The following is a 24,884-nucleotide window of genomic DNA, read 5'->3' on the forward strand; positions in this document are numbered from 1 at the left end:
AAGCAGATATTAACAGTAAATGAACAAGTAGATTAATACCACTTGTCCTTAATAATTTTGACAAAATGATAGAATGGAAAATGACACAATATGTTACTGCATACGTCAGCAGACTAAATTAGGAGCCTTTGTTTGTTTACTTACTAATAAAAGACAAGTTGTCTTGTATGTTCACTATTTTATTTAAGGACAAACTTGCAATAAGAAACATATGTTTAATGTACCCTATGAGTTTTTTGTTAAAATAAAGCCAATAATGCAAGTTTTTGTGGTCCCCTGTATTTAGAAAAGGACCTAAAAGTACCGAAAAGTATCAAAATAATTGGTAAATATTGGTATCGGGACAACACTTCTCCATACTGTATGCAGGAAATGATCCAAGCTGGTTCATATATAGTGTGTGTTTGACAATCATTGGTACTTCAACTTCAATAAAGTTCCTCCATACGGTTGTCCCGTGTTCAAATATCGCCATCCTCTCAGCCATTTAAGTAACAAGTACTCCGGTTATCCCTGCTTCAGAATCCTAAATTGTACATCCCTGTAGCCTACAAACATGCTCTCTGCTAATATTTGAAGCAAACAATGTTTTATATTCTTTTAAAGGCCTACTGAAATGCGATTTTCTTATTTAAACGGGGATAGCAGGTCCATTCTATGTGTCATACTTGATCATTTCGCGATATTGCCATATTTTTGCTGAAAGGATTTAGTAGAGAACATCGACGATAAAGTTCGCAACTTTTGGTCGCTGATAAAAAAGCCTTGCCTGTACCGGGAGTAGCAGACGAGTAGCGTGTGACGTCACAGGTTGTGGAGCTCCTCACATCTGCACATTGTTTACAATCATGGCCACCAGCAGCGAGAGCGATTCGGACCGAGAAAGCGACAATTTCCCCATTAATTTGAGCGAGGATGAAAGATTTGTGGATGAGGAAAGTGAGAGTGAAGGACTAGAGGGCAGTGGGAGCGATTCAGATAGGGAAAATGCTGTGAGAGGCGGGTGGGACCTGATATTCAGCTGGGAATGACTAAAACAGTAAATAAACACAAGACATATATATACTCTATTAGCCACAACACAACCAGGCTTATATTTAATATGCCACAAATTAATCCCGCATAACAAACACCTCCCCCCTCCCGTCCATATAACCCGCCAATACAACTCAAACACCTGCACAACACACTCAATCCCACAGCCCAAAGTACCGTTCACCTCCCCAAAGTCCATACAGCACATATATTTCCCCAAAGTCCCCAAAGTTGCGTACGTGACATGCACATAGCGGCACGCACGTACGGGCAAGCGATCAAATGTTTGGAAGCCGCAGCAACTCAAAGTCCTCCTGGTAAGAGTCTCTGTTGTCCCAGTTCTCCACAGGCCAATGGTAAAGCTTGACTGTCATCTTTCGGGAATGTAAACAATGAAACACCGGCCGTGTTTGTGTTGCTGAAGTCGGCCGCAATACACCGCTTCCCACCTACAGCTTTCATCTTTACTGTCTCCATTGTTCATTGAACAAATTGCAAAAGATTCACCAACACAGATGTCCAGAATACTGTTGAATTTTGCGATGAAAACAGACGACTTAATAGCTGGCCACAATGCTGTCCCAAAAGGTCCTCTACAATCCGCAACGTCACGCGCTGACGTCATCATACCGAGACGTTTTCAGCAGGATATTTCGCGCGGAAATTAAAATTGCACTTTAGTAAGCTAACCCGGCCGTATTGGCATGTGTTGCAATGTTAAGATTTCATCATTGATATATAAACTATCAGACTGCGTGGTCGGTAGTAGTGGGTTTCAGTAGGCCTTTAACGGTACCAGCTTCTGAACAGTGTCTATTAGCTTTGATTGGAAAAAACAATCACTGAGGCAATCACTTGTCTTTGATCCATACATTTTAATTATGTTTGGGGTTGACGAATGGAAAAAAACTTTTCTTTAAAAAGCTACAAATGGATTGTTAGGAAGGGAAGGCAAGACCAGGGCACGGCAGGTTTACATGCAAACACACGACTGTACGTTTTAATAAACCGCTACAGCACTCTGCACTGTCTGGCTTCAGAAGTCTTGCCTCTGAGAATCTCATTCCCCGTGCAACACCCCGCTCGAGATACACATTATGCAAATGTCTTGTTTACTGTTCATGGGACAATACTGAGGTACGGAACCCGGAGGGGAGTGAAGCCAGTGTGGCGACTTTCCAAGAGACACTGAGGAGCGAGACAGAACAAACCCAGGAGGGGAACAGTCAAAGCAACGTGGTGAGCGAGTTTAATCCTATATTCTGACTCTGTTCTTTTTGCTTTCCTTGTCCTGCAATTGTGAGTTTGCAGGAGGGTGAGAGAAACATCGAATATGATCATAAGTCAGCATGTCCTACTGTGAAGTGGAAATTACAGTAAGTATAATAAATGCTCTAATTACAGCCAAGGTGTGTACAGCAGTGTTTGCAATAGTATGCCGTGAGATACCGTCTGGTGTACCGTGAGAGATTATGCAGTTTCACCTATTTGGGTTAAAAATATTTTTTGCAAACCAGTATAATGTGCAACTAATGTGCCGTTTTTGCGTGTCGGTACTGTCTAGAGCTCGGCATAGTAACCATCTTGTACCATACCATATCAGTAGGTGGAAGCCAGTAGTTAATTGCTTTGTAGATGTCGGGAACATGTTGTGTGAGACGACGATGATTTGTCATGATCACAATATGCAGACGACAGCGGGAGGCAGTGTGAAGGTAAAAAGGTATCTAATGCTCAAACCAAAAATAAACAAAAGGTGAGTGCCCCTAAGAAAAGGCATTGAAGATTAAAAATGGCTATGCAGAACGAAACTAAAACTGAACTGGCTACAAAGTAAACAAAAACAGAATACTGGACGACAGCAAAGACTTACTGTGGAGCAAAGACGGCGTCCACAATGTACATCCGAACATGACGTGACAATCAACAATGTCCCCACTAAAAAGATAGCAACAACTTAAATATTCTTGATTGCTAAAACAAAGCAGGTGCGGGGAATAGCCCTCAAAGGAAGACAGGAAAATACCAACAAAACAGGAAAAGCCACCAAAATAGACAAAAACACTACGCACGGGAAAACACAGAAAAACTCCAAATAAGTCACCGCGTGATGTGACAGGTGGTGACAGTACACCTACTTTGAGACAAGAGCTATAGGGTCAAGGGAGTTCATTGGAAGCAGGCCATATTTGGAGAGAGACTGTTATTGCACCTGAACTTTTTTCATTTTAATAATAATTTGGATTGCATGAGAGGGGAAATAAACTCGTCATTGGAATGAATGCTGGCTCAGCAGTTTTCTCCCTACCGCTATTGCAACATTGGTTCTGCTGCTGCTGTGTTGTACAATATAAATTGTTAAAAAGGGATGTGCAAAATTGTTGATTAATGCCTTTTAATGCTGATCACAAATGCCATTTCCCTCTGGCTGACACGGTATTCATTTTTAGTCCCCCAGCTGACAAGCGGCTAGCAGCTAATTATGTGTGTCCATGCACAGTGTGGATCAGCTCCTCTCAGCTAAAAATAACCACCTAAGCAGGTGGTCAAAGACATTCATTGTTTCCTAACCACTTTATCTTGCACTATTATTATCGCTATCAATATTACTGTTAAAAAAATTCAGTTGTGCTTTATCTGCACTTTAATATATCTGTCCTCTGCAGGGGCTATTTTTATTTCCGGAAATGTGTAATATTGACAAAAGAAATAGACCAAAACCAAAGGTCCTATGCAGAGGAGGCTGAAAGACAGCGGCTGCACTTTATTGCTTAGGAATGTTGACATTTACTTGTTAAAAGTGTGCATTTATTCTTGCAACGTTAACTTTTTTCTCAGAGTTGCCTTGATACTCTTTGTTGCCGACTTAATAAATGTTATTAAAAAGACAGAAATGCCAGACTCTAAGCCTCTACATTTTTCTTACGGTTATAAAACAGTGCAGCTAATTTGTGGAGTTTTTGAGTCTGTTTAGCTGATTGGAGATCTAGCTTCCGCAGATAGTGGGTCCATGACGATGACTTCTGTTTTGTTTGATCCGCTGTTTTAACTGTCGTTTGGAAACAGTTAAGGAATGTAATTAAACATTTGAAAATGTTTAATTTCACAAAGTATAGATCAGCGGCTTATAGTCCGGTGCGACTAATATACACTAAATTGCCAAAAGTATTTGTTTGTATGAGTCCTCCTGGTAAGAGTCTCTGTTGTCCCACTTCTCCACAGGCCAATGGTAAAGCTTGACTGTCATCTTCCGGGAATGTAAACAATCAAACACCGTCTGTGTTATCCGGCACAACAGTCAGGGGGTGCATTCTACGGCGGGGGTGCGTTATCCGGCACAACACCTGCCGCAATACACCGCTTCCCACCTACTGCTTTCTTCTTTGCTGTCTCCATAGTTCATTAAACAAATTGCAAAAGATTCACCAACACAGATGTCCAGAATACTGTGGAATTTTGCGATGAAAACAGACGACTTAATAGCTGGCCACCATGCTGTCCCAAAATGTCCTCTACATTTCGTGACGTCACGCGCAGGCGTCATCATACCAAGACGTTTTCAGCAGGATATTTCGCGCAACATTTAAAATTGCTCTTTAGTATTGGCATGTGTTGCAATGTTAAGATTTCATCATTGATATATAAACTATCAGACTGTGTGGTCGGTAGTAGTGGGTTTCAGTAGGCCTTTAAAAAAGTAGTTTTGTACTTGTGAGTGTTGATGACACAGCTTTGCAACAAATGATATTCTAGTTTCAAGTATGTTTTACTCAATATAGGTCATAAAATCTCAGCTACACACTGTAATATCTTACTGAGATCATTTAGGACCAAAACACTAAAAACAAGTAAAACACTCTAACATAAAATCTGCTTAGTGAGAAGAATTATCTTATCAGACAGAAAATAAGCAAATATTACCCTTATTTGAGATATGTAATCTTACTTAGATTTCAGTTTTTGCAGTGTAATTGCTTGGTCCCGCCTCCTGCGACACGTCCAAGTGTCCTTGTGCAACACACGGAACTCTCAAGCCCCTGCATCCCCGCCATCAGTGCGTGCATGTGGGCGTGAGTGTGTGACGCAATGTAATAAAAGGCTGGCCGGCGCCATGGACTTAAGTGCTGTAAAAAAAAAAAATAGAGCTATAAATGCAGGCCTCTATTTATGGAGACCTTTTGCTGTGGTAAAACTACTTTCTGATTGTTGTTCTGTGCTGGTTGTGATATTTGAAAATGCCCCCCTCCCTCAAAAAAAAAAAAAAGCAGCTTCATCAATTCCTAATGAGGAGTGACGACGCACGATAATAAAAAATGCATACTCAGCAGGTGAAATATGTTCTGCAGCATTTTTATTTTTTTTTTGCAACACCTCACAAGAAGAAGAAGAGGACGACGAAACGTACTCACCTATAAATTTTATATCTGGTCGTGAATCCTTGGCGGAATCTATCCACAAAGGACAGATAACTGCGCGAGTGGTGGAACGGTCCGCGGTCGGAGATGAGCCAGTCATACTGCTTGGCGACATGTTGCTCAGTGGCCAACGGGTCCTGGCGGGAAGACCGAACTGTTATATGGTCCCATATAAACAGGAAGCAGATGACCTCAATAAACCTCCAGTTCATGCTTTTTTTTCAGCCGCTCTCTGTTCATTCTCGCTCCATTATGCGGAGACCTGTTGGGGGGGGGGGGGGGAAGAAGACAAAAAAGGAAGGGTGGGAATGGAGAGAGAAAGACAATACATGAGGTCGATTGTACCATGAAGGAAAAAAAACAGAAAGATGCTACTGCAGTTCCCTATTAAATTTTGTTGGGTTTTTGCCTGTCGTTAATTTAATCGATTTAACGGCAACCCGACTGGCAAATAACCAATTAGGTTTAACTCAAAAACTGCACAATAGTGACCGAGAACAGGTGGGGTATGAATAAATAAGACTGTTGAGCATGTTGAGGGCAGCACGGTGGAGGAGGGGTTAGTGCATCTGCCTCACAATACGAAGGTCCTGAGTAGTCCTGGGTTCAATCCCGGGCTCGCAGACATGTTCTCCCCGTGACTGCGTGGGTTCCCTCCGGGTACTCCGGCTTCCTCCCACCTCCAAAAACATGCACCTGGGGATAGGTTGATTGGCAACACTAAATTGGCCCTAGTATGTGAATGTGAGTGTGAATGTTGTCTGTCTGTGTTGGCCCTGTGATGAGGTGGCGACTTGTCCAGGGTGTACACCGCCTTCCGCCCGATTGTAGCTGAGATAGGCTCCAGCGCCCTCCGCGACCCCAAAGGGAATAAGCGGTAGAAAATGTATGGATGGATGGATTCATGTTGAGCATGTATGTGCTTAGCGTGTCATTTGATACTGTAGCAGCACGTCTCCATCCATCCATCCATTTTTCTACCGCTTTCTACCTTTCGGGATCGCGGGAAGGGGGGGGGTGCTGGAGCCTATCTCAGCTGCATTCGGGCGGTAGGCGAGGTACCCCCTGGACCAGGGTCATCTGCACCGTAACACAACATAAACACAACAGAACAAATACCCAGAATCTCATGCAGCCCTAACTCTTCCGGGCTACATTATACACCCCCGCTACCACAAAACCCCGCCCACCTCAATCGACGCACGGAGGGGGGGTTGATGTATGGGGGGGCAGGGTTGGGGGGGCGGGGTTTGGTGGTAGCGGGGGTGTATAATGTAGCCCGGAAGAGTTAGGGCTGCATGGGATTCTGGGTATTTGTTCTGTTGTGTTTGTGTTGTGTTACGGTGCAGATGTTCTCCCGAAATGTGTTTGTCATTCTTGTTTGGTGTGGCGCATATTTGTAACAGTGTTAAAGTTGTTTTATACAGCCACCGTCAGTGTAACCTGTATGGCTGTTGACCAAGTATGCCTTGCTGTCACTTATGTGTGCAAGCTGAAGCTGCAAACAACATGTGGCTGGGCTGGCACGCTGTTTGTACAGGTAGTAGAGGGAGTTAAATGCTGTGCCATCACGGCACGCCCTTTTTATTGTTGTTAGGGTGAAAATCTGAGAATATTTGCCCCGGGAGATTTCTGGGAGAGGCACTGAAATCCGGAGGTCTCCCAGGAAAATCGGGATGAAGCTGAGCCGCATCAGAGTGGTCAAAGAGCCGCATGCAGCTCCGGAGCCGCGGGTTGCCGACCCCTGATCTATGCGATGGCAACTTGTCCAGGGTGTACCCCACCCATACTTGCCAACCCTCCCGGATTTTCCGGGAGACTCCCGAAATTCAGCGCCTCTCCCGAAAACCTCCCGGGACAAATTTTCTCCCGAAAATCTCCCGAAATTCAGGCGGACCTGAGTGACGTGTCGACAGCCTGTTTTCACGTCCGCTTTCCCATAATATAAACAGTGTGCCTGCCCAATAACGTTATAACTGTAGAATGATCGAGGGCGAGTTCTTGGTTTCTTATGTGGGTTTATTGTTAGGCAGTTTCATTAACGTCCTCCCAGCGCGGCAACAACACACAACAACAACAGTCACGTTTCCGTCTACCGCAAAGCAGTTTGTCTGCCGTAAACAGCAATGTCGTGACACTCTTAAACAGGGCAATACTGCCATCTACTGTACATACATATGTGACAATAATATCCAGGGCTTTTAGAGAGTGCAGTGCACAACTGCGCACACAACGAGGAGACGAAGCAGAATGCATCATCAGAGAGGGTGTTCAGCATGGTTAGAAAAATAGTGACAGAGAATAGAACAAGGATGGACAATTCAACCCTTAACTCAACAATGAGTAGATGAGTGTTATGTGTGTGTATATGTGTAAATAAATGAACACTGAAATTCAAGTATTTCTCTTATATATATATATAATAAAATAAATATATATATATATGTATAGCTAGAATTCACTGAAAGTCAAGTATTTCTTATATATATATATATATATATGAAATATTTGACTTGGTGAATCCTAGCTGTAAATATACTCCTCCCCTCTTAACCACGCCCGTGCCCCCGCCCCACCCACCAACCACGCCCCCCCACCTCCCGAAATCGGAGGTCTCAAGGTTGGCAAGTATGACCCCACCTACCGCCCAAATGCAGCTGAGATAGGCTCCAGCACCCCCCGCGACCCCGAACGGGACAAGCGGTAGAAAATAGATGAATGTATGGATAGACGCTATAAGTGCAAGAATCTGTTAATCACTTTCGCCTTTTTTACTTGACTGCTTTCAATAGAGCAGCTCCAGAACCCTCCACACTCTAGCAAGGTATTATAATAGCAAACATGCGCTCGTTTCCTTGAATTATTTAGACGCCAAGCCTGGGAGGCTGTACAAACTGACCTAAAAACAAATCTATACAATGACTACATTGAGGTTTCATTCCACCTTAACAACACAACGGCATGAATACCATTCCTCGGTGTGTTCACACCAGACTGCAGTGCCATACATAATTCACCAACCTCCCGTCCTGCTCAGCGGACGAAAGTCAGAACAATGTTAACAAAATTTTAGCGAGTCGGTACATTAAAATACGACATGCCCTCATTGTGTAGACTCCCGTCTCGCATTAATATTCTTTGGGAAGTTAAATTAAAGGCACTTTGTGAACGATAAGGGGGGAAAAAATCGGCAGTAATTGCATGCATAGAGCTTTGCCCCCTGGCCGTGGGGCGGCCGACCGAGTGCTATCAAGTGTGACTGTATGAAATCTTTCCCATTTCATGCTTTATTAGACAATAACATCGTAAAAGAGCAGACTAAATGTAATGGGCCTAATCTGGCCCTACTAAATAGATGATGAATAACACGATACCTCACGTTAAATAACGCTGGCGCTGTTAAAACGCGAACTGTTTTGTGTAAGCAAAAAATATCAGTACAGCGTCTGTGGTATCATTATGAGTTGAGTTGTGTTGAGTTTGAGTTTATTTCGAACATGCAAGCAAACAACATGATACATCAAAATTTCCAGTTTCTCTTTTCAACATGTTCGAAAAGGAGTAGGAAGAAGCAGAGCTTATTTAATCCTACCCCTTTTCTTTTACATAACAGTTGCTAAAACTTTTGTTCTCTTCCTGTTCTCAATTTATTCACAATATACTCCATAAGTAATCACAATAAAAATAAATAAATAATAATTGGTGAAGTAAGTTCTATGAATTATGAATTTAAAGGAAGGATTACGGATTCATTCCAATTCTGGTATTATTTAGTTAATTATTTGTTCCCTATCAGTTGTGCCCCTCATTTTGCAATGCAGTCCGCTTAAAATGATGGAAAGTGCCACTCGCAAAGGCTGTCCCATACACTAACTCTGCCGAGGAAGACTGCGAGCCCCAGCATCACCCAAGGGAGTTTGTCTACCCAAGCGCTATCTTTTAGGGACGCCCTGAGCGCTGCCTTCATGGCCAGCTCAGTGGCTTAGCGGTTAGAGTGTCCGCCCTGGGAGTCTGGTAGGTCGTGAGTTCAAACCCCTGGCCGAGTCATACCAAAGACTACAAAAAAATGGGACTCATTGCCTCCCTGCTCGGCACTCAGCATCAAGGGTTGGAATTGGGGGTTAAATCGCCAAAATGATTCCCGAGAGTGGCCACCGCTGCTGCTCACTGCTCCCCTCACCTCCCAGGGGGTGAACATGGGGATGGGTCAAATGCAGAGGATAATTTCACCACACCTAGTATGTGTGTGTGACTATCATTGGGACTTTTAACTTTATCTACATCATAGACATCTTATAAGTAGACGCAGCATCGAGCGCTACTGCCTACTGGCGCCGACGAGACGCGGGGCCGCCATCTTGGAGTGGTGATCTGCTCCACTCAGTGCAATTCATTTGGCAGAAGCAATGAACTGTCCGCGCATTTAATGAATCTTACTTCACTGAATACCACTGATTTTCACGCATTGTTTTGACATACGTGTAGCTATGATAAAGGACACATGTTTTGGTGTGTTTTATTATTCATAGTTTGCTTAACGGTAATAGAATATTCTTATATGCTATAAGTGACCAGACGTTCGAGATCAGAACTGGGAATATAATCCCAGAGAAGGGGGAAAAAAATGGACAGCTATTTTTGAGTTAAAGAAACAATATGATTCGGTTATATATACATGTGTATATCCTACATAAACAATGTATGAATACATTAGATATCTATATATATAGCAGAGAGTTTATTCTGTCTTGACACGTTGTATTGATATTTTGTATTACATTCTTCCCTTAAATGACAATGTTTACGGTGATTGTTTTATATGTATTTTATATGTATTTATATGTACCCTACATAATCCTAACTTTTACCGCTGTTGGCTTTTACAATCTTTATCTTCATCATTTATTTCAACTTTATGTTATTCAAGTATGACATTTTTACGTTTCATTAATTTCATTGACAAGCAATTCTATTACGGTCATACTCTTGTTTGCTCGCGGCTACGATTTCAGTACTATTGAAAATATTTGCTCCTTCTCAACTCTGTGGTAATATTCTTTTCACAAAATACAACCAATAGTACGTTAATGTTTGAATATTACTTGTGAAAAGTAGGGGTGTAACGGTACACAAAAATTTCGGTTCGGTACGTACCTCGGTTTAGAGGTCACGGTTTGGTTCATTTTCAATACAGTAAGAAAACAACAAAATATACATTTTTTGGTTATTTATTTACCAAATTTGTAAACAATGGCTTTATCCTTTAACGTTGGGAACACTTTAATAATTCTGCCCATGTTAATCAACATTAAACTGCCTCAAATTGTTGCTCAGATTAAATAAAATGACAACTTTTCTTCTAAGTATAAAAAGTGCAACATTAAACAGTTTCAAGTCAACTCATCATGCTTAATTTATTACAGCATTTGGGAAGCCTGTAGTTGATTTTTTTATGTAAATGTTATATTTTTATCAACATGTGATAGCAGGGACCCTGCCATTCAAAACTTGGCTGCTACATTACTAATGATTACACACACACACACACACACACACACACACACACACACACACACACACACCGCACAATGAGCTAACACACACACACACACACACCGCAAAACGAGCTAACGTTACACTAAAAGCAAATTAGCCTTCACGTCAAGCCAGGACTGCGAGCGAGCTGAGCTGCAGTTTAAAGTTTCTAGAAGGTCAACCGGCTCATAGTGATGTTACTAGTAGTTGACTGGGAGGTGTTTATTTTAATTTGGGGAGAGTCCGCTGCCTGATGTTTACCTGCTAAACACCTATCTGCTAACTCCACCGCAGAAGCACTGACTTCATGCGCTCTGAATACGCACTGCTGATTGGCTGTTACCGCTAAGGTTGTAACCAATCAGATGGTTGTGTGGGTGGGACAATGCTGGGTGCTGTGTAGGAGACAGAGGCAGAAAGCAGAGCAGCTTGTTAAGACTTTAGCTTAGGCGGCTACTTCATATGTTCGAGTGGAAACTCGTTCGGTACGCCTCCGAACCGAACCGGAAACCCCGTACCGAAACGGTTCAATACAAATACACGTATCGTTACACCATACTTGCCAACCTTGAGACCTCCGATTTCGGGAGGTGGGGGGCGGGGGTGTGGTTGGGGGCGTGGCTAAGAGGGGAGGAGTATATTTACAGCTAGAATTCACCAAATACTTGACTTTCAGTGAATTCTAGCTATATATATATATTTATTTTTTATATACATATATACATATATATATATATATATATATATATATATATTTTTTTTTTATATACATATATATATATATATATATATATATATATATATATATATATATATATATATATATATATATAAATAAAATAAATACTTGAATTTCAGTGTTCATTTATTTACACGTATACACACACATAACACTCATCTACTCATTGTTGAGTTAAGGGTTGAATTGTCCATCCTTGTTCTATTCTCTGTCACTATTTTTCTAACCATGCTAAACACCCTTTCGCAGGTACCCAGAAAGGTTTCGAGTACCACTAAAAAAACGGAATCTCTGAAGACAGTATACAAATCTGTGTTAAAGGTGTACAAATACTGTTTGTATAATAAGCATGTTATTTTTTACAAATGAAGGTTGAAAGTCCAGTACTAAAAAAAAGAAAGAAAAAAAAAGAATGTGGCTTAAGTACAGTTTTCTAATTGAGCTGCTGCATTTTTTGGTTGGGTTGTTTATTTATTTTGAGTAACTTCTACATTTCTAAAAGGGCAGGAATGTAATAGAGTGATCTATGTTTGTCTGTTGCCATCTCCTGGTGAATGTTGGCTATAGCGTACTGGGGTTACTTTTTGGTTGGCCAACGATTTACGTGGTGTTGCGCACCTGACGTCAAGTGTGTGAGTCTGTTCTGAAGTCTACAGTAAAGAGACGTACTTAATCACCTCGCCTGTTTATTTCCTCCAACTCAATATATTATAACAACATTGCTGTTTACGGCAGACAAACTGCTTTACGGTAGAATAAAACATGACTGCTGTTGTTGTGTGTTGTTACCGCGCTGGGAGGACGTTAATGAAACTGCCTAACAATAAACCCACATAAGAAACCAAGAACTCGCCCTCGAATCATTCTACAGTTATAACGTGTGTGGGCAGGCACGCTGTTTATATTGTGGGAAAGCAGACGTGAATACAGGCTGTTGACACGTCACTTAGGTCCGCATGGAGCTGGAGGGGGCGTGGCTTCCAGCTCCGCCTGAATTTCGGGAGATTTTCGGGAGAAAATTTGTCCCGGGAGGTTTTCGGGAGAGGCGCTGAATTTTGGGAGTCTCCCGGAAAATCCGGGAGTGTTGGCAAGTATGCGTTACACCCCTAGTGAAAAGTAATCCCCCAATTCCTATTTTCAACAGTCCGCTCATTTGAGCAGGAAAATGCTGAACACCAGCCCGGCATCTTTGTGTTCTACCTGTCAACTGTCAGTTTAGGCTGCTCGCCGGCTCCTCACCACCACTTCAAGATGGCGGCCAAATTTCTCGCATCACACCAGCCAATGCTGCATCTACTTATAAGATGTCTATGATCTACATAGCAACTTACGCTGTGGTCAAAGTTGGAATTACCACAAAACATATTTAAGATATTCAACACCCCACTTAAGGGGATTGTGCACCCCGCCCGCCCAATTTGTCACGTTTCATGTGTCTGGTAAATCGTGACAAACGGGTCCGTATGAATACCCTTTCTACTGTATAAACAATTAGGTGCTAAGTTGCCAAGACATTCCGCTTCGTGGCGGCCATGTTTTTCAGCCAACCTTGCTCGGATTTTACAGACCTATGCTCGTTAGTCACTCGAAGGCGTGTACCAAATTATGCGGGCAATTCTACAAAACACCCCAAAGTTTTGGTTAGAGCGCAGTGAGCTGTCTGCGTAATGTCAAGTCCGAGAGAAGTAATCGCACAGGCCACACAGAAAAGTGTGCTTGTTGACAATTTGTTACCTTTTAACTAGGGATGTCCGATAATATCGGCCTGTAATATCGGAAATTATCGGTATCGTTTTTGGGTTTTTTTCGGTATCGTGTTTTTTTTTATTTATTTTTTTTTTTATTAAATCAACATAAAAAACATAAGACACACTTACAATTAGTGCACCAACCCAAAAAACCTCCCTCCCCCATTTACACTCCCTCCCCCATTTACACTCATTCACACAAAAGGGTTGTTTCTTTCTGTTATTAATATTCTGGTTCCTACATTATATATCAATATATATCAATACAGTCTGCAAGGGATACAGTCCGTAAGCACACATGATTGTGCGTGCTGGTCCACTAATAGTACTAACCTTTAACAGTTCATTTTACTAATTTTCTAAATTACTAGTTTCTATGTAACTGTTTTTTATATTGTTTAACTTTCTTTTTTATTCAAGAAAATATTTTTAATTTATTTATCTAATTGTATTTTTATTTTTTTTTAAAGTACCTTATCTTCACCATACCTGGTTGTCCAAATTAGGCATAATAATGTGTTAATTCCACGACTGCATATATCTGTTGATATCGGTATCGGTTGATATCGGTAATTAAAGAGTTGGACAATATCGGAATATCGGCAAAAAGCCATTATCGGACATCCCTACTTTTTTACCTTTTTCACATAACATACTTTATAGAAAGAGAAAATATGGCATGCTATATAGTTAATGATATGCTATGTACCACCACGGTTTACCTTCAAATGCCCCTAAGAATATGTACATTATAGAGATTATACTATTTCTAATCCCCGTACAGTTTCCAACGGATCCTGAACATACACCCTGAAGTCAGTGCGTGACGGATTCCAGAGTGGGAAGAAAGACAGTCCTGTGGTCGACCCAAAGGCTTTGACATTTTAGCTACCTAGCGCATCGTTTCTCTCTTTGAATCCCAGCTCCTGCCTTCGGACCTCCTGCAGTGAGTAAATTTACATTCATATGGCCACAGGATGAGGGCAAATCCTCACTTCTTATTTCCACAGGCCCGATTATGTTGGTGCATTAAGATCTTTTTACCTCCCACTGGCGTGAAATGGTGTTCATTCCATGCCAAGATTTTTTTTTTTTGCTGACGTTTGAACAGTGTGACACCTTAAACTTCACTTTGCTGCCAGGTAAAAGGGACTCTGATATAAAAGCACCACAAATATAGAATTTATTCATAGCTACTTAGCCTTTAGTAAAGATTAAAAGCAAGTACAACACATCAATTGTAGACCAATGGTTGCTTTTTGGTGAGCTAACTTGCATTAGCAGTTAGCAGGATACAAGTGTTTAGCATTAGGCACTGTGTTTGTAGTGTCCATTTCTGAATGCTACCATATGTTAAAGCAGTGTTTTTCAACCTTTTTTGAGCCAAGGCACATTTTTGGCGTTGAAAAAATCCAGAGTCACACCACCAGCAAAAATCATTAAAAAATGAAACTCAGTTGACAATAAAAAGTTGTCGCAATTGTTGGATATGACTTTAAACCATAACAAACCATGCATCAATTTAGCTCTTGTCTCAAAGTAGGTGTACTGTCACGACCTGTCACATCACGCCGTGACTTATTTTGAGTATTTTGCTGTTTTCCTGTGTGTAGTGTTTTAGTTCTAGTCTTGCGCTCCTATTTTGGTGGCTTTTTCTCTTTTTTTGGTATTTTCCTGTAGCAGTTTCATGTCTTCCTTTGAGCGATATTTCCCGCAACTACTTTGTTTTAGCAATCAAGAATATTTCAGTTGTTTTTTTCCTTCATTGTGGGGACATGTTGATTGTGGACGCCGTCTTTGCTCCACAGTAAGTCTTTGCTGTCGTCCAGCATTCTGTTTTTCATTACTTTGTAGCCAGTTCAGTTTTAGTTTTGTTCTGCATAGCCGTCCCTAAGCTTCAATGCCTTTTCCTAGAGGCACTCACCTTTTGTTTATTTTTGGTTTAAGCATTAGATACCTTTTTACCTGCACATTGCCTCCGGCTGTTTCCGACATCTACAAAGCAATTAGCTACCGGCTGCCACCTACTGACATGGAAGAGTATTACACGGTTACTCTGCCGAGCTCTAGACAGCACCAACACTCAACAACAACAACATAATTTGCAGACTATAATTACTGGTTTGCAAAACATATTTTTAACCCAAATAGGTGAAATTAGATAATCTCCCACGGCACACCAGACTGTATCTCACGGCACAGTGGTTAAACAACACTGTGTTAAAGGACACATTATCGTACCAGAAGCTTAAAGTTATCATATTTTCAGAAGAATTAGCATACATACCAGATTTAACGTCGAAGATAGTAAAATAGTATCACAGACTGTAAACAGTATTATGATGCAGGATGTACAGTACACTGTCTGTGTTTGCTGATAGCCATGTATTCAACGGGACGAAATTGTGTATAATATGGGATTTGCGGAATTAGTGACGTCGTACAAAGGGTGAAATCTTTGGGCAAATACCACACTTATCGTACATCTGAGGACAATAGCCCGGCAGGAAACTAAAGTCATTCAAAGGATGGGGAGCAGTCGGAACCTACCATGTTTATTATGTTGGCAAAGGGGGTGATTTTGTCATTTTCAATGAATAAATAACCAAATAACAATAGTAACATTATGTGTAAATGATTATTTTACAGTATTTGTTTTGCTGACTATTTGACTACTTTTACGAAAAAAAACTATGTATACAACTTTTCTGTCACGTTACGGTGTAGGAGAGCTTGGAACGTGGCACATTTGTGTCAGTCGTGATTCCAGGAGGCAGAGACGGAAGGCAAAGTGCAGGTGAATTGTATTTAAAGGGGAACATTATCACCAGACCTATGTAAGCGTCAATATATACCTTGATGTTGCAGAAAAAAGACCATATTTTTTTTTTTAACCGATTTCCGAACTCTAAATGGGTGAATTTTGGCGAATTAAACGCCTTTCTATTATTCGCTCTCAGAGCGATGACGTCATAACGTGACGTCAAATCGGGAAGCAATCCGCCATTTTCTCACTTTCGTCAGTGTGTTGTCGGAGGGTGTAACAACACAAACAGGGACGGATTCAAGTTGCACCAGTGGCCCAAAGATGCGAAAGTGGCAAGAAATTGGACGAAATTTGTTCAAAATACGAGGCTGTGGGGAAAGCCGACGAAATGGTCAGTCGTTTGTTCCGCACACTTTACCGACGAAAGCTATGCTACGACAGAGATGGCAAGAATGTGTGGATATCCTGCGACACTCAAAGCAGATGCTGACATCAACTCCAAAACAATAATGTGACTCCTTTAAAAGGGAACATTATCACCAGACCTATGTAAGCGTCAATATATACCTTGATGTTGCAGAAAAAAAGACCATATATTTTTTTAACTGATTTCCGAACTCTAAATGGGTGAATTTTGGCGAATTAAATGCCTTTCTATTATTTGCTCTCGGAGCGATGACGTCACAAATTGACGTCACACCGGGAAGCAATCCGCCATTTTCTCACTTTCGTCGGTGTGTTGTCGGAGGGTGTAACAACACGAACAGGGACGGATTCAAGTTGCACCAGTGGCCCAAAGATGCGAAAGTGGCAAGAAATTGGACGGAATTTGTTCAAAATACGAGGCTGTGGGGAAAGCCGACGAAATGGTCAGTCGTTTGTTCCGCACACTTTACCGACGAAAGCTATGCTACGACAGAGATGGCAAGAATGAACCGAAGATGATCAAGAGAAGAATATCGACCCTAGCTTCCCTGGCCTGCTGACATCAACTCCAAAACTGGACAGATCAGCTTTCAGGAAAAGAGAGCGGATGAGGGTATGTCTACAGAATATATTAATTGATGAAAACTTTATTCATTACTCGCGGTTTTACGTAAATTATTATACACCAACTGTGTTTACCAATAATTTAGCTTAAAAACATTGATTTTTTTCAATCATTCGAGTACATTCGGGTAGTCTTGTGTAATGCAGTATTTTGTGTCTATTTAGGTATGGTTAACCTGAGTGCTGAAATCGTGGAAAAATATATGTTCTTAGCGCCCCTGAAATGGGCTGTCTGCACTCTCAAAGTGCATGTTGTTGCCAAATGTATTTCATATGCTGTAAACCTAGTTCATAGTTGTTAGTTTCCTTTAATGCCAAACAAACACATACCAATCGTTGGTTAGAAGGCGATCGCCGAATTCGTCCTCGCTTTCTCCCGTGTCGCTGGCTGTCGTGTCGTTTTCGTCGGTTTCGCTTGCATACGGTTCAAACCGATATGGCTCAATAGCTTCAGTTTCTTCTTCAATTTCGTTTTCGCTACCTGCCTCCACACTACAATCATCCGTTTCAATACATGCGTAATCTGTTGAATCGCTTAAGCCGCTGAAATCCGAGTCTGAATCCGAGCTAATGTCGCTATAGCTTGCTGTTCTATGCGCCATAATTGTTTGTATTGGCATCACTGTGTGACGTCACAGGAAAATGGACGGGTGTATATAACGATGGTTAAAATCAGGCACTTTGAAGCTTTTTTTAGGGATATTGCATGATGGGTAAAATTTTGAAAAAAACTTCGAAAAATAAAATAAGCCACTGGGAACTGATTTTTAATGGTTTTAACCCTTCTGAAATTGTGATAATGTTCCCCTTTAACAACATAAACTAGTACAGCATGAATTGATTTACATGGTCCCCGACTTAAACAAGTTGAAAAACGTATTCGGGTGTTTCCATTTAGTGGTCAATTGTACGGAATATGTACCGAACTGTGCAATCTATTAATAAAAGTTTCAATCAATCAATCAAAAGCAGGGAAGTGCAAAAAAAACAGGCTAAACAGTCACAAGAAGCAATCGGGAAAGCTATGAGCATGGAAGTTACAAAGCCCAAAAATCCAAAAAGAATCCTGATGGGCAACTTTGAACAGTTTTGTTTTGATTGCCAATAAGTGACAGGTAGGTAGCCAGCACTCAGACAAGTAAAGTGATGGCAAATGGAGACAATAAGGAATAGGAAATAAAACAAAATATCAGTGAGTAATAATAAATGTCACAAGCGATCATGATAGTTTTTATAGATAACTATAATTTTACTAGTTTTTTTTATTTGGGATAGGGTGGCGGGGATCTCCCTTAGAGATAGGGTGAGAAGCTCTGCCATCCGGGAGGGGCTCAAAGTAAAGCCGCTGCTCCGCCACATCGAGAGGAGCCAGATGAGGTGGTTCGGGCATCTGCCACCCGAACGCCTCCCTACGGAGGTGTTTAGGGCGCGTCTGACCAGGAGGAGGCCACGGGGAAGACCCAGGACACGTTGAGAAGACTATGTCTCCCGGCTGGCCTGGGAACACCTCGGGATCCCCCGGGAGGAGCTGGACAAAGTGGCTGGGGAGAGGAAAGTCTGGGTTTCTCTGCTTAGGCTGCTGCCCCCGCGACCCGACCTCGGATAAGCGGAAAAGGTGGATGGATGGATGGAGTAATAGGCTGCAAGATGGCATTTAAAAATATATTCATAGCACAACCCCATATCTCAGCACGGATTGGGAAAGCCTTTTAATGAAATCTGAAATTCTATTTTCCAGGTGAGAAGCTGCATACATTCCAAAGGTCAAGCCAGTGTGACAAAAAAAAAAAGAACCGCGGGTTTGGATTTCTCTACGTGGTCGTCAAAGTGATAACGGAGAAGCAGGTGGAGTGCAAAAAGTCATAAAGTGACTTTTGGTGTCTCAAAGTGGACATAAAATGACATGGTTAACATTGTTTCACCTTTAGCTTGGCTATGTCACAGTGCCTTAAAAAGGGAGGTTTTGCTGTCATGTTTTTTTTTTTTTTTAAAGACGGTGGAACTTAAAGGTCAAACTTAATCTATTCAAGGAATGTCAACAACAAAAAAAACACAGTTAAAGTAAAATGTAAAAAACAAAAAATAGCTCAGTGTATCAGGGTAAAATGACGACCGCGTATAATATAATGATGTCAAATAAAGTTTACTTTAAACCCCTTGAGGCCCCTTATGAAGGGAAGTTACACTGAGTATATTTCATAAAAGTGCAATAAAAATTATATTCTGTATATTACCAAATAGTAGCCCGGGCGTTTATTTCACAAATTCAATTTTGGAGACAGGCGTTTAAAAGAAGCAGGCGGTTATTTGTACAAGGCTTTTATTTATTTTTGCACCAGCCTGCATCAGGCCATTATTTGGTTACAATGGTTACTGTCCAGTATTTTTTTTTCGTACAAAAACTTTAAATGTAAAAGCTATTGTAAACATACAAACAAAAAAATAAGAGCTCAACATGAGGTAGGCTATCAAAAGACGAGATCAACAAAGGCCTCTACACGGCAGTAGTGCAACAATTGTCAAATAGAATACCAATACTAAAAATAAATAAACTTTTTAAATAAAGCAGCCTACTGGGAAAATTTTGGTACCAAGTACTCAAGTATAAAACCCACCATCAAAACAGAACAATAATACTGTCACTTGAATAAAATAAAGGCTACAGTACTCCGAGTTTTAAATAAAGCAGCATACAGGAAAAATAAAATGATGGTTCCAAGTACTCTATAAAACCATCAAAACAATAATACGGCAGCAAACGCAACCCCAGTAGCATTTTAATCTAAATTATGCAAATAACAGCCCATGGGCGGCTATTTGGACATAGGCGGTTATTAGGAAGAGGCGGTTAATTCACAAAATGGGGTCAGACCCCGGGCGGCTATTAGGACATGGGCGGTTATTTGCCCAAGGGCGTTTATTTGGTAATATACGGTATATATATATATATATATATATATATATATATATATATATATATATATATATATATATATATATATATACAGTATATATATATATATATTGTTTTTTTGCACAAAGTATTTTCAGCAACTTCAGCAACTTTTATTTTATTTATTTTTTTGTTTAAGTTTTAGCCATTTTTTTTTCCAATAAGAAAAACACAAAATGTTCAATTCAAAAATAGACACAAAGTGGAGTATTTGGGATGAAGGGGTCATAATATGATGTCTTCATTTGAAACACTCCCTTGTGGTCTACATAACATGTAATGGTGGTTCTTTGGTCAAAATGTTGCATAGATGATGTTTTACAGACCATCTTCTGACTTTCTCGCCAGGATACGCCGTTTTGTGGGCGGTCTTATTTACGTGCCTCCCTTTCAACTGCATCTTCTCCACATCATCCATGGGGTAGTTTTTAGCGCTTCCATAGCGAGTCTACTAACATATATACAATCGAATTATACGCTACTTTGTTTTAAAAATGTCAAAAGTGGAGGTAAAGCCGCTGAAATCCGAGTCTGAATCCGAGCTAATGTCGCTATAGCTTGCTGTTCTATGCGCCATGTTTGTTTGTATTGGCATCACTGTGTGACGTCACAGGAAAATGGACGGGTGTATATAACGATAGTTAAAATCAGGCACTTTGAAGCTTTTTGTAGGGATATTGCGTGATGGGTAAAATTTTGAAAAAAACTTCGAAAAATATAATAAGCCACTGGGAACTGATTTTTAATGGTTTTAACCCTTCTGAAATTGTGATAATGTTCCCCTTTAACGATTTCAAAGAGTTTGAGTCGCTGTAGACGCAATCACGCTCGCTGCTGTAAATATTGATCCATCGACCGAGTGTGTAAGGAGGGAGTTTATGATGTTTTGTTCTTTTTGTTTGCATCCTGGGGCCAGATTTGATATGCAAAACAGTCTGGCAGCATATTGTACATAATGGCCATCTTTCGCTGTTTGCAGATTACAGCTATTTGCAGAGTGGATTAGTGAAACTGAGAAAAAGAAGAAGCGGCACCGAGTGAAGCACGTTTTCCCTTGATTTAAAAAAAACAAAAAAAAACAAGGGGAGGATGTCTGCTTCAGGAAATCAACAAGACAGGATAAGGGAGACTTGTTTCCGTCCCCTTCGTAAAACAGCCTTATTCATGAGGCGGTGACTCCTCCATTCAGGTTCATTCAAGGGGATTCAATTTCAATTCTGGTCCCGTCACGGGCTTTGTCAATCAATCCCAATCTCCCCCAGTGCTCGCCTCTAAGCGTCCCTCTTTATTCAAAAAAGTTCATAAGAATAGGGAGGCTTGTTCTCCCTTTTTGAATTCCAAAATTCCGAGCAGGCTAAAAGATCAATGCAGACTGAAGTCTTTTGTTGGGAAGGACAAGCAGACTGCAGGGACTCTGAGCAGGTACAGCGATTTTCTACAACTCCCTTATTGCTTTGTTGTGTGTTGCATCTGGTCAACATTATTTTCTAATAAACACCATGTACTTTTTTTCAACCGACGCTTATATTAAAAATATAACGATTTTTAAGTCTAGCGCATACTTCAGCCAAAGTCAAACCGAAACAGAATCAGCAACAAAAGTTATGCTTTTAGCATTTTCTCCTAAAAAAAACAGGGTCCTCTAAAGCAGTGGTCCCCAAACGTTTTGCAGTTGCGGACTGGTCAACGCGTGAAAATTTGTCCCACGGACCGAGGGGGGGGGTTATTTATGTTTTATTTTTTTTGTCATAAAAAAATACAATCATGTGTGCTTACGGACTGTATCCCTTGCAGACTGTATTGATATATATTGATATATAATGTAGGAACCAGAATACTAACAACAGAAAGAAACAACCCTTCTGTTGCGAATGAGTGTGAATGGGGGAGGGAGGTTTTTTGGGTTGGTGCACTAATTGTAAGTGTATCTTGTGTTTTTTATATTGATTTAATAAAAAATAAATACATTTAAAAAATGTTATTTTTTTATTTCTTGTGCGGCCCGGTACCGATTGATCCACGGACCGGTACCAAATCAATAACTATAATCTGCAAATGATGTGCCGTTGTCGAGTATCTGTGCTGTATAGAGCTCGGCATGTTAACCATGTAATACTCCATGTCAGTAGGTGGCAGCAGGTAGTTCATTGCTTTGTAGAAGTCAGAATGCGTCCAGGATGGTTTGTCGTGATCCCAAAATGCAGAGCACAGTGGGAGACGGTGTGCAGGTAAAATGGTATGTAATGATTAAACCAAAAAATAACTAAAAAGGGAAAGGAAAAGGCACTGAAGCTTAGGGATGGCTATGCAAAACAAAAAGGTAAAACTGAACTTGCTAAAAAGTAAACAGAAACAGAATGCTGGACGACAGCAAAGACTTACAGCGTGTGGAGCAGAGATGGCGTCCACAAAGTACATCCGTACATGACATGGCAGTCAACACTGTCCACACAAAGAAGGATAGCGTACGGACAACTTAAATACAAACCCTGTTTTCATATGAGTTGGGAAATTGTGTTAGATAGAACTATAAACGGAATACAATGATCTGCAAATCCTTTTCAACCCATATTCAGTTGAATGCACGACAAAGACAAGATATTTGATGTTCAAACTCAAACTTTATTTTTTTTTGCAAATAATAGTTAACTTAGAATTTCATGGCTGCAACACGTGCCAAAGTAGTTGGGAAAGGGCATGTTCACCACTGTGTTACATGGCCTTTCCTTTTAACAACACTCAGTAAACGTTTGGGAACTGAGGATACACATTTTTTTAAGCTTCTCAGGTGGAATTATTTCCCATTCTTGCTTGATGTACAGCTTAAGTTGTTCAACAGTCGGGGGGTCTCCGTTGTGGTATTTTAGGCTTCATAATGCGACACACATTTTCAATGGGAGACAGGTCTGGACTACAGGCAGGCCAGTCTAGTACCCACACTCTATGAAGCCACGTTGATGTAACACGTGGCTTGGCATTGTCTTGCTGAAATAAGCAGGGGCGTCCATGGTAACGTTGCTTGGATGGCAACATATGTTGCTCCAAAACCTGTATGTACCTTTCAGCATTAATGGTGCCTTCACAGATGTGTAAGTTACCCATGTCTTGGGCACTATTACACCCCCATACCTGGCTTTTCAACTTTGCGCCTATAACAATCCGGATGGTTCTTTTCCTCTTTGGTCCAAAGGACACAACGTCCACAGTTTCCAAAAACAATTTGAAATGTGGACTCGTCAGACCACAGAACACTTTTCCACTTTGTATCAATCCATCTTAGATGAACTCAGGCCCAGCGAAGCCGACGGCGTTTCTGGGTGTTGTTGATAAACAGTTTTTGCCTTGGATAGGAGAGTTTTAACTTGCACTTACAGATGTAGCGACCAACTGTAGTTACTGACAGTGGGTTTCTGAAGTGTTCCTGAGCCCATGTGGTGATATCCTTTACACACTGATGTCGCTTGTTGATGCAGTACAGTCTGAGGGATCAAAGGTCACGGGCTTAGCTGCTTACGTGCAGTGATTTCTCCAGATTCTCTGAACCCTTTGATGATGTTACGGACCGTAGATGGTGAAATCCCTAAATTCCTTGCAATAGCTGGTTGAGAAAGGCTTTTCTTAAACTGTTCAACAATTTGCTCATGCATTTGTTGACAAAGTGGTGACCCTCGCCCCATCCTTGTTTGTGAATGACTGAGCATTTCATGGAATCTACTTTTATACCCAATCATGGTACCCACCTGTTCCCAATTTGCCTGTTCACCTGTGGGATGTTCCAAATAAGTGTTTGATGAGCATTCCTCAACTTTATCAGTATTTATTGCCACCTTTCCCAACTTCTTTGTCACATGTTGCTGGCATCAAATTGTAAAGTTAATGATTTGCAAAAAAAAATATGTATCAGTTTGAACATCAAATATGTTGTCTTTGTAGCATATTCAACTGAATATGGGTTGAAAAGGATTTGCAAATCATTGTATTCCGTTTATTTTTACATCTACCACAATTTTCCAACTCATATGGAAACGGGGTTTGTAGTCTCGATTGCTACCACAAGGCAGGTAAGGCAATAGCACTCTGTCACGGCGGGGTTGCAGCTTGCTGCGAGGTTTGTTCCCCCGGGATGCAAACGGATCACTCCAGACAGGACTTGCAGGTAGGAGCCTGGTTTATTCTTGACAAAAGTACCACCAAGAACAGAAAACAAGTCGAAAAAAACATGTGCCAATCGCACTCAAAGCTAACTTAGCATTGGCTAGGAGACAAGCAAACGTACGTGACGAGAGCATGAAGCAAACAAAGAAGCCAGGACGAGAGTGGCGAGAGAGGTGAATAAATAGCTCTCTGATTAGTGGTCGACTGCAGGTGAGCGTGCCGATCACTAACCAGAGGCAGGTGAACCAAATGAATCCCCATAGAAACCAAAACAAACCCAGAGGTGCACCAAACAGGAACTAAATAACAGAACATAACAAAAACATGATCCGGGCCACGGATCATGACACATTCAAAGGAAGGCGTGAAGAAAACACCAACAAAACAGGAAGGAAGGGTCACCAAAATAACAGCGCAAGACAGGAACTAAAGCACTACACACAGGAAAACAACAACAAACTCAAAATAAGGCACGACCTGGTGGAGT

At 41.1% G+C, this 24,884-nt stretch overlaps 1 protein-coding gene across 3 annotated transcripts in view; it reads right to left on the reverse strand.

The window, feature by feature from the left end:
• brinp1 (bone morphogenetic protein/retinoic acid inducible neural-specific 1) overlaps positions 1-24,884 on the reverse strand; it is a 498,298-nt gene that overhangs the window by 260,402 nt on the left and 213,012 nt on the right. For all 3 annotated transcript variants that reach the window (XM_061927310.1, XM_061927308.2, XM_061927309.2), the window contains exon 2: positions 5,445-5,712. In XM_061927310.1, coding sequence (XP_061783294.1) covers positions 5,445-5,662 — 218 coding nt within the window. In that variant the 5' untranslated portion in view covers positions 5,663-5,712. The remainder of the gene's footprint in view (positions 1-5,444; positions 5,713-24,884) is intronic.

This window comes from Nerophis lumbriciformis, linkage group LG32, assembly GCF_033978685.3.
Source record: "Nerophis lumbriciformis linkage group LG32, RoL_Nlum_v2.1, whole genome shotgun sequence".
NCBI classification, from domain to species: Eukaryota; Metazoa; Chordata; class Actinopteri; order Syngnathiformes; family Syngnathidae; genus Nerophis; species Nerophis lumbriciformis.